Source organism: Glossina fuscipes, unplaced genomic scaffold (genome assembly GCF_014805625.2).
Source record: "Glossina fuscipes isolate IAEA_lab_2018 unplaced genomic scaffold, Yale_Gfus_2 59, whole genome shotgun sequence".
NCBI lineage: Eukaryota > Metazoa > Arthropoda > Insecta > Diptera > Glossinidae > Glossina > Glossina fuscipes.
In genome coordinates, this window is record NW_023998431.1 from 794,446 (window position 1) to 805,692 (window position 11,247).

At 35.1% G+C, this 11,247-nt stretch overlaps 1 protein-coding gene across 7 annotated transcripts in view; it reads left to right on the plus strand.

The window, feature by feature from the left end:
- The window catches only part of LOC119637268 (E3 ubiquitin-protein ligase UBR1), a 17,610-nt gene extending 10,214 nt beyond the window's left edge, over window positions 1-7,396 (plus strand). For 3 of the 7 annotated variants that reach the window (XM_038033164.1, XM_038033162.1, XM_038033163.1), the window contains 9 exons: window positions 804-887; window positions 1,148-1,482; window positions 1,544-3,016; window positions 3,236-3,903; window positions 3,969-4,080; window positions 4,162-4,290; window positions 4,360-4,920; window positions 5,321-6,155; window positions 6,212-7,396. In XM_038033164.1, the coding sequence (XP_037889092.1) occupies window positions 804-887; window positions 1,148-1,482; window positions 1,544-3,016; window positions 3,236-3,903; window positions 3,969-4,080; window positions 4,162-4,290; window positions 4,360-4,920; window positions 5,321-6,155; window positions 6,212-7,329 (5,315 nt within the window). In that variant the 3' untranslated portion in view covers window positions 7,330-7,396. The remainder of the gene's footprint in view (window positions 1-803; window positions 888-1,147; window positions 1,483-1,543; window positions 3,017-3,235; window positions 3,904-3,968; window positions 4,081-4,161; window positions 4,291-4,359; window positions 4,921-5,320; window positions 6,156-6,211) is intronic. The other 4 variants (XM_038033165.1, XM_038033167.1, XM_038033168.1 and 1 more) reach the window with 2 other exon arrangements.
- Window positions 7,397-11,247: the final 3,851 nt, after the last annotated feature.

Here is an 11,247-nt window from a genome sequence, read left to right on the forward strand (position 1 = left end):
TTTTTTTTTTTTTTTTTTTTTTTTTTTTTTTTTTTACTTCTTTCAGGCAGGTGAATAGAAGATGGTCAAGGCTTAAATGGGTTCACCATTTTGACATAGACTTTTGGGGTTCTGATCTCTGATTCTTTTCCCTTTTTCAGTGCAACACCCCGACAATATATCTTGCGGTTTAGCAATATTCTCCTCAATAAGTGAGCCAATCTGTTGTTCTCTTCAAATGTATCATACATTATGAATAAGTTTTCCATTGTATCTGAAAGCGATCTAAATTTGTTCGATTTTGATTTGGAAAGAAAAGGGAGAGAAGGGGAGGAGTGGAGTCTTTTTTATGCTATTTTCAAATGTAATCACTTTTAAACGATAACCAACTATATTTATTATTGAAAGTGGTTGAGTCAACGGGATTTTAATGACCGCTTAATAACATCACACAGTGAAAGTGGCAATAAAATAATTGATTCATAATCTTATGCTCAACCCAAAAATATATAACATAGATGAGGTTGTGAGGCTTGGCATTACAAATAGAACAACAATAAGTTAATGACTAAAGAGATGATAATAGAAATTTTTAACATATGTAATAATATTTATATATAAAAGTGTACTCTGTAAGCGATAAAGCGATAAAGCGATAAATGATAATGAAGAGAAACTTGTATGTTAGAATATGTAAGAATCGCGGTTTAATTCGAACATGATCTTTTTCTCACTTGCTTTTTTCATTAAAACTAAAAATTTCAAAATTTTCTCTTTGCAAAAAAAAAAAACAAAAAACAAAAAACAAAACACTTAACTTAAAGGGTCAAATTTGTATGGAGAATTGAGAAAGGTATTGAGAGAAAAGGAAGAAGTGAGACATAAGAAGAACATCTGCGAAGGTTCTTGTAAGTTTGTCATTATGCGAGTTTGTTTTTCTTTTGGCAAAATCTTTTACTAAAATATATTTTTCAATAAAATTGAATTGTTTTATTTACTAATATTAGTCATTAGTTAGGTTATAATGTAACAAAAGTTTCTTGTGGTTTCTTTGTTTTCCTCATTGTTTATATTAACATTAGTTATTTATAATTATTTTGACGTTAATTTTGTTGTTTGTTTTTTTTTTATTGTTGCCTTTTGATTATCTCTCGATTGCATTTTTCAGTGAAATGTATGTTTAAAGAAAGTGGCGCCAAGGAAGGCATTATCGATGTTCTCTTGGAGTTCATATTAGGTGATAATCCAAATACGGTGTTGGATAAGCTTAGCTCTGAGGGTGCCACGCAGTCTGTATGTGGTAAAGTATTTAAGATGGGTGAGCCTACGTACAGTTGTCGGGAATGCGGCATGGATTCCACCTGCGTCTTATGTGTGAGTTGCTTCAAGCAATCGGCTCATCGCTATCATAAATACAAAATGTGCACTTCAGCCGGTGGTGGATGTTGTGATTGCGGGGATGAGGAGGCCTGGAAGAAAAATCCTTACTGCGAACAACATTTGGTAGGGCTTTTTACGCATTTTACTCTTTGTCGCTACTTAATATCATCTAATATTATTTTAGCGTGGCAAAGAAAATAATACAAAAAGCGCCATAATAACAGATGCTATTAACGAACGTTGCGAAATAGCTTTTGCCGCCATATTATCATTTTGTGTAAATTATTTGGAAATTGAATCAAAGGCCAGTCTTGAATGTTTGGATGGAGAAGGTGCTGGCGATGATCATTTTTGTACGGTTCTCTATAACGATGAGTCACATACATTCGATCAGGTCATACAGACTCTAACAAAAATTGCCAAATGTCCGACCAAAGATGCTGGCGAAATTGTAGCTAGTATAGATCGTGAGGGACGTGCTGTGGTTAAATGTGACGGTTTTAGTGAATGCAATCTGCTAAAAGAGGCCATCGAGAAGCAGTCAGTACCTCCGAATGTGCCAATGGCACCAGCTAGAGCCAATCAATCATTGCGCGTTTCAGTTTTGCATGTACGCGCTGTGGCTTGTCAGCAATTTGCTTTGCAACTATTGACCTGGTTCCAAGAGTTTTTGGTACGTCATAGTACTTTCCGTCAAATATTTGCTCGTGTAATTATGGACAAAAAAGCTCCTTATTGCATACGTCATATACTTGAATACGATGTGAAATTATGGAAATCGGCTCGTACCTGTTGGCATCGTTTACTGATTTCGGGCATGCTAATGGAATATGATAATAAAATGGCTTTGGCTCAAGAGTTTTCCAAAAACTACGCTACAATAGTGCAAGATTTTATTAGTGATGATCACGATCATTCATTTTCCATTGTTTCACTGAGTGTTCAGCTGTTTACCGTGCCGAGCATATCGCACTACTTGATTGCTCGTGAAGGCATATTTCATAAACTATTGCACACATTTTATCATCGCTCAATTGAGGAATTCGTACAGAATAAGACCTTACAATTTTCTAAACACGTTTCGACCGCCAGTTATTTTAAACGTGCCTCCTATATACTTTATGATTTGCGCTATATTCTCAGTTTCAAACCAGATGTTTGGACAGATGAGTTGCGTGAAGGTTTTATTGAGGGTTGCAAGGCTTTGTTGCGCGTTTTGAATGCTATGCAAGGCATGGAGTCAATTACACGTCAGACGGGTCAACATATGGACTACGAGCCAGAGTGGGAGTGCGCTTTCAATTTACACATTAAACTAGCAAGTGCTATTACCTTAATACTCGATTGGTGTGCTACAGATCGTCAGGTTTTAATTAAACTTTATCAGATGGTTATGCGCTATTTGTGCTCCAACGGCTTTATTGTAGGCGATATTAAAACTGAAGAAAAAACGGTAGCTGGTCATATTGCCAAATGTTTAATGTACGACGTGTCTTCATCACCCGTGTCTATACACTTGCCGTTGTCACGATTTTTCGCCGGTGTCTATTTACATTTGGGTAGTTATGATTTGAATTTTGATTCGTTAACCTTCGCCAAGCGTACACCTGAAGAATTGATGGAACCAATTCTTTGTACTCAAACAATGATAGCTCAGGTCAGTTTCAAGAGTAGGAGGAAATAATTGAAAAAAAAATTGCTATTTCTAACTATTACTAACAATATCTGTCCGATGGAGTCACGATAGTATATCGTTTTTTCGACGTCCTTTTATCGAACAAGATATCGTTATAGATATAGAGTTCATACAACCTTAAAATATTAAATTAGCTTTTAATGATAACGAAATTTGCTTCATTTGATTTATGACGTATAGGTACATGCAGGTATGTGGCGTCGTAATGGTTATTCGTTGCTGCATCAATTATATTTTTATCGTAATGTGCGTTGTCGCACCGAAATGTTAGATCGCGACATTGTCGGAATGCAAATTGGTGCTTCATTAATTGAAAGCAATCAATATCTTATACATCTCCTAAATAAATTTCGTTTAATCGACTGGATACAACCCGATTACGAAGAGAACGCTTCTGTTTCTGCTTCGGATGATGACTTCATACGACAACTGTCAATGATTGATGAGTTTTTGGAATTGCTGATTGTAATTATCGGTGAACGTTACATGCCAGGTGTAGCACATGTCACTGAAGATGATCGGACTAAAAAAGAAATTATAGAGTTGTTGTGCATAAAGGCTTATTCGCATTCTGAATTAAATAGATCTCTACCAGATTCGAATAATGATACTGTGCTAGAAGATGTAATCGATTCGGTCGCCGTGTTTCAGAAGCCGCAAAAATATGACGCTAAGGGTGTTTATAAATTGAAAGAGGAATTGTACGATGAGTACAATATGTATTTTTATCATTACACCAAGGAAGAAAAATCAAAGTCTGAAGAAACGCAAAGGGCCCGACGAAAAGCCAAAAACGAGCTTGTATGTTGTCCACCGCCAAAGTTGCCCAAGTTAACCGATTCCTTTATGTAAGTTACATGAATCGATTACATAAATTGTTTTTTGGTTTTTTTCAATTTTCTCATTATATTAGAACTATTGCTAATTTACTGCAATGTGACGTGATGATGCATCTTATAAATACAATTTTGGAAAGAGCTATAGATCTAAAGACTAAAGGTTTTCAAGAAAATCATTTGCAAAAGGTTACTATCTGCAGAGAGTGCTGCTGTTTGTTTCTGAAATCTTAAATGATTAATAAACAAAACAATGCGATTTCTTTGCAGGTTTTGCATCTAATCGGCTATGGTCTACAAGAAGAAGAGTCCGGCCATTATCCGTTTTTGTCATTTTATGAACGCTCTCAAAAATATAGACTATTACAAAAGTTAGAAGAACTCTCACATAGCGGACGTGTTAGTGTTTCCATTACTATACTCTATAAAAATGAATATTTATGTGATCTTTTCTTTGTCGACGAACAGGTTGAAGCTCATCGTGATTTCATTTTATGGATTATCCGTAAATTTAAAGAGTTGCAATCTAAACAAGCTTCCTATCAAGCGGAACGTATGCAAAGCGACGATATGGAAGTTCCTAATCAGACCAATGATGCCGATGCCAATGTTCCTCTGACCACTGCCGAACAGGAGAAACTTGAAAAAGAAGAGCGTGCACGCTTGGCTGCTGATCGTCGAGCCAAAATTTTGGCACAAATGCAAAATGCCCAGAAGAATTTCATGAAATCCCATGCTGAAATGTTTGCCAACGCTAATGATGTGGCTACTGCTTCAACTGATTCATTGGTAGTCAGCGGTGGTGGTGGTGGTGGTGGTAGTGGTGGTGGTGGTCTTAGTATGGAGTGGCAAGATGATTCTGCATTAGAGGGTGCTGTAGCTTATAACTCAGTCGCTTGTTTGGGTGTAGAACGACGTCTACAGCAACCGGAGGAGGAGAAATTTAGTTGTATCTTGTGTTTTGAAGAAGCTATCGTTAGCAAGGATGGTCCGACACTAGTTTACTTGGCTTTTGTTCAACAATCAAAGGTATTTTTAATATTCTTTATCGTGGTCGAATAGCAAGCAATAACCCTAAACCTTTAAAAAAAAAAAAAAAAAAAAATTACCGTTTAGTTTAGGCTAAGTCGTCACATAAGATGCATTTTTTGAGAAATGAAAGATCGAGTTGGCTTTTATTAGAGACTTTCTCATTGTGTTCGTATGTGTTTTTTCCTCCAAGACGCTTACAATTATGCACATATTCTATATACAGTTTATTATGACAGACTGAAACGTTTTGTACAATGTATAATATGCATACTTACAGAAGGAGACTGACTACCTCTCAGATATTAATGATAAATTAATTAGGTTTTCGACGTAATTGAAGTGTTCGGTAATGTAAAAAAAAAAGGGGATGAAAATCTTTTAAAATTTCTCTCCATAGGTTCTTAAATCTGAACGCAATTATCCCACCTCTTTGCATACCAGCAGCTGTGGCCATGTAATGCATGTAAATTGCTGGCAAGAATACTATAACAATGAAGAAACCAAAGAATCACGTCGTCCTCGACGTTCTCTATTAATATCTTCCTCCGCTAACACTGAATTTCAGTGTCCATATTGTCGCTGCATGAGTAATACGGTTCTTCCTTTAACGGTTCCCTTATCCAAGTACTCTATACCAAACGTTATTCACGCCGGGGACGAAATGTTTCCCATTGACTTGTGGATTGAAACTATGCGTGCTTTCGGTGATAAATTGCAAAGTTTGGTTGACGCAGAAGACACCGATATGTGGTATTATAATTTACCATATTGGTTGGCAACCGTAAAGGAGGCTCATATATTAACGGATCCTAAGTTGTTTGAGATAATGTCGCAGCCTATAAAGCGACCAGAGATACCAGAAAGTTGGAGTTATTTCGTTCAACACTATGTAAAAACTTTAAGTAAGAACGATGAAGAGGGTCTTCTATCTATGTGGCATTCGTGTACTTACACTATACAGTCATTAGAAGTTTACTTAAGAGCTGTAGGCAAACCGTTAAAAGATGAGATGTCAATACGTCACAAAAGTTGTTTGAGCGGCCTGATCAGAGCGTGTTGTTTGTCCTCTGCTAATTTGTCACAGACCGATATCAAAAATTTGATTAAACCGGTTAATGACCTCTTGAATATGGTTTTAAAACAACAGGGTAATTCAGTGCTCGAATGGGATTGTTTCGGTGAAATGCTTTTAGCCCTGTGGATGGTTCCCAATATATTGTTTGCATATGATCGTAAGTGTTTTTCTAAGGCAATTATTGTAAAATTTTATTATTGACGCAAATTGCAGATCGTACAACCGCTATTGTGGTTAATGGCAGCCTAATGGACTTCTATACCTTGCAAATATTCTTTTTGGCCAATGTCGTTAAGGCTGTAGTATTGTTTGAAAAGCCAGTTGACGGTCTAATGGACGTTGACGAAGAATGTATTGAATTATCTCAAAAGGCTAAAGAAAATGTTACTGCTTTTTTCAATAAATACAATGTAGAAACTCGTCAAAAAGCACAGCAAAGACAAAAGGCAGAAAGTAAAACTATTGCAGAATCGATGCCAGAAGAAAATAACGATGAAGGTATGATTGAAGTGGATGGCAGCCAAGCGGAATGCTCTTTACAAACACTAAATGCTTTGCTGGATTATATTAAGACGGAAATGCGTGAATTTTTACGTTGTTGCTGTCTCTTCTTTCACTTTGTCACCGATGTCGAATTTCCAGATTTTCTGGCCGACAATGGAAGTGACACTTACGACAATATGTGCAAGTACTTGGGCTTAAGTACACAGTTGGAATCGTATTTTGATACGGAAAGCCCTTTCGCTACAATATTAGAAATGTTTGCCTCACATCCGGATATTACAAATCTTGAGGTAGTGACCACGAAAACGAAACGTAATAATCAACCATTGCGAATAGTACCCTGCACTAGAGCAATACCGCAACTGGTATCGTTGCCAGAGGATTATAGCGATTTAATCAATAGTATCTCAGAATTTAGTTGTCCTAATAACGAGCGCGAGGAAATGAAAACGCCCACCATGTGCTTAATTTGTGGTGAAATTTTATGCGGTCAGTCGTACTGTTGTCAACCCGAATTGCACGAACGTCCAGTGGGCGCCTGCACTTACCATGCATACTACTGCGCTGCGGAGGTGGGACTCTTCCTTCGTATACGTGACTGCCAAATCGTTTATTTAGGCAAAAATAAAGGTTGCTTTGTACAACCACCATATCTGGATCAATACGGTGAAACAGATATGGGCCTAAGGCGTGGAAATCCATTGAGATTGTGTACAGCGCGTTATAGTAAAATACACTTGACATGGTTGGGTCATGGCTTGCATGAAGAAATTGCTCGTGCCAATGAACATGCGTCCACTGCTGGCACTCAGTGGCATCATATGTAGTTCAGATGGTAAGCTGACGAACTGACATTAAATATGTTGTTCTCGGATTTTTTTTTTTTATTAGCCACAATAAGCAGCAGTTAATGTGATTATATATAATAATTAAACTAACAAAAGAAGAACAAAATACCCTACCTAGTACTCCTAATATTAATATAACTAGCACTACTAGTGAAAACACTTATAGAAAACAGTGTAGAGTTGTAAGTTCTCCCATACTTACGCATAGCGCTACATTTTGAGACTAGTACTTCATTTATTTAAGCACTTAAGTTGGCACTGCCTAGATAAAGAGCAATGACGATGGAATGAATAATTTCATAAACTATATATCCAGACGTATAGACGCATAGACGCATAGACGCATTGTTTCGCAGTGTTAGCTGTGCCAGTTGCCCAATTTTAATATTAGTTCCAAATTATTTTATTTCTTTTTTTTTTTTTTTGTTTTTAATGAATGGCAGCTCATTTTGTTAATTTATTTTTATAACCAAAAAATTAAGAATTTCTACTCTATTAATAAATAAAACATAAACAAACAACAACAAGAACCGGTGAAAAAAAAAACTTAAAAATAACGATACCTTGACAGCAATTGAAATGTTTGGTGTTTGCGTTTCTGTTCCGTTTCTTAAATAATCTTTTCCGGACTTTACTTTTACTGGCTGCACAGATTTTTTGATTTTCACACCATTAATTAACATTATGTACACACATATAAACTGATTAAAAATTATTGCTCCGATATTCAGTCACTGTTTTTCTCCTTTTGTTAAACTTAAATAATATATTTAACAGTAAACAACTTAAGAATCTGTAATTTACAAGAAAAAAAACACAAAAATAATAATAATAATAATAATAATAATAATAAAACTATGTTAAATTCAATAAATTATTACACCTATAAATAAATTGCAACGAAATGGAGGTTTTAAATTAAAAAAAAAAAAAGAAAAAAAATTAAAAATAACTTTCAGATTTCAGATTCATTACTCTTTCGATTAATATATGAAAAAGATTGTAAATGAGAAAAAGCCGAGTATAGGTAAATTGACATAAACGAACTGTACGAGGAAGGGCAGTACAGACCATTTTGAAATGAACGCTAATCGATGCTATTTACCACAAAACAACATTTCAAATAGTTTAGCTTGAAAATCGCATTTAGGAAAATTATGTGAATATCTATCTTACTCAATAAAATTATTATTCACAATGTTGATGTATTGAAAGCATATAGGTATCCTACAAACATATTCAAATATATTGGTAGAGAAGTTAATTTTAAATGCAAACGATAGAAATGATCTATCCGTCTGATAGCTAGCTAGCTAGCTTCATCTCAGCTTTACATAACAAGTTAAATAACTAAATATAAAGAGATTGATGTTTTAACTCGGCCTCAAACACACCTATCGCGTTTTCGATTAGTTGCCATCCTCGCTTGGGAAAGCAAGTAAAAACTTATAACTGGGAAGTAATATGTTACGATGTTATGTCAGATAACGACTTGAAACATCATCTATGTCTATGCGGAAATACACTTGTGTAATTGCAAAGAATGATTAACTTAACTTAACGTTTTCTTTTTCGAGTGAACACTGAACAATACGATCCCATCTAGGGCGACAAATATGTAATGATCGCGTTGGACGATTGGAACAGCTTTTATGTAAAATATATCGAAAATGTGCGAATTAAAATTTAGCTTTTTGTCATCATTTTTATCAAGTTTTTCGTAAGGGTCGCCTCCCACGACTATAATAACCCAAAAGTTCATCTTTATAAAATACATATGTGACAATATCTTATGCCGCAAAGAAAACTATAAACTTTGTATGGCCACATGGTCCCATTGGTATGTACAATATAACTTTTCAAATTTGACGCCCGTGAGCATAGTTAAACTTCAATTACCTTTTATGTAGGATATTTAAGAGCCCAGAGATCAGTACAGTGATAATTGCAAAATAAAATTGAAAAAATTATTCGATATTCACATGTTAACTGACAATTCTTTTATAGGGAACTAGCATGACTGCTAGCATGACTGCTAGCATAAGAAAAATCACAAGGCTATTGCGCAACGTCTTCTCTAAACAAAATCAATAACTTGGTGCTTCCGTAATTACATACATCGATCTTACGTAGTTAGCTTTTTGAAGAAAGGTTTTTTAAATCCATGAAAGTTGTCGGTGATAATGAAAAAATGAAAAGTGACCTGTGTCGAATAATGCAAAGAACATGTCAACCTGGTCCACTAAAGTATGACTGAATGCAAAATCGCACAAATGGTACTACATGGTGCTAGAGATCGTCAGTGTAATAAAAAATATGACATCGAAAGACCTATAAAACTAAAAGAATATGGTGAAGTTCGAATAGTGGCGTTACGACAGAAGATTTTCATTCATTGGGGAAACAATATTGCGGTTGAGAAACGTATCTGTGAATCTATTGGGAAGAGCGATGTACGACGACAAATGTCTTTAAAGATGGCATGATGAAGTTTTTACAACGACAAATGAAAAAAATTATAAAGAAAAATTCATCATATGTATGTATGTGTACACATACTTACATTTGTACAAGCGAGATTTGTTTTGAAGTTAGGTGAGTGTATAAATGGAAAAAAGTTTTATTAAAATATCTTGAGAATCTTGTAGATTTCATGCCGCATCTCACTTAATTTGGCTTGAGAGAAGAATCTGCCATCCAATACTTACTAGTAAAATAAAATATGGCTAATTTGTCATTAGAACGAAAGCAAGTTAATCAAATGATCCTATTATCTGGTTGTTTTCGGCTCTTGCAACAAAATTCAAAGTAACACATTCTTGGATTAAGATCTCCTAAGACCAATAAATAGCGAAAAGTCTGTAATTCGCCGGCTAAAATTTCATGCCATTAGGACCGTTTATTAGCGAGTTACCATAGTCCGAATTTTGTATAAGTATAAGCGGGATAAAACACCGTTATCTATCTATAGTGAATTTAGTACCGATTTGAAAGACATTGTAAAGTTATCTAAAACCAATACTTTTCTGAATAGTTTTGGGCATGAGAAATTTGCTCTCCAAACGGGTACCGTCTCTAGTCGCTAGTCCAGGAAAGCAAATGCATTGTGTCGTGAATCGATAGCTGTTATGGCTAATTTGCATGAATTGAATTCGAATTGTTTGCTACCCTATCAATCGTATTAGCCGCAACGCAAATAATTTTTTTATTTTTTTTTTTTGCAAGTACTTAGTGGGGGGCGAATGTTCCAGGTGAAAAAATTTCGATTGAATGATGTAACCGTGAAAATGGAAGCGTATTTTGAGGGTCTTTTAAAAAAAAGAAGTAAGAGCACTACAGTCGAACATAGCCACCTTTAGGGTACCGCAAAACAATTTCGCCTAATGCATTTATTCACTTGTTTTGGTAACAATACATCACAAGTTCCACATTCTTATTATACAGAGGTACACTTTTCATGAAAGCCCGTACTTGGCTTGGTCCAAATTTTACGAACTTGATTTATTTCCTAAAAACTTTTTAAAATCTTTCAGTTTCCGTCACAAAAAACAAAACCGACATTCGGTTTCTTTCCATATTAGGGCTTGCTTTCGTGATAATTCCTATATATATATATGTATGTAATTGGCCCAAAAGATTGATCCCAAATTCCCTATCTAAAATTCCCTAAAATTTTTGTGCTAATATTAAATCTTTTTCTGAGAATTCTTATATGATAATATAATTCTTCTCTAAAGAATAGACAGACTGATCTGGTTCAAATTTGGTGCACTTAATTTTTATGGCAAATTACGATCATGAGCAAATTTTCATCGCAAAACATTAAAACTATTAGGCCTTTTTGGCGTATAAATGTTTACGTTTCATGAGAATCCTTATGTGCGACGTCCAAGAAAA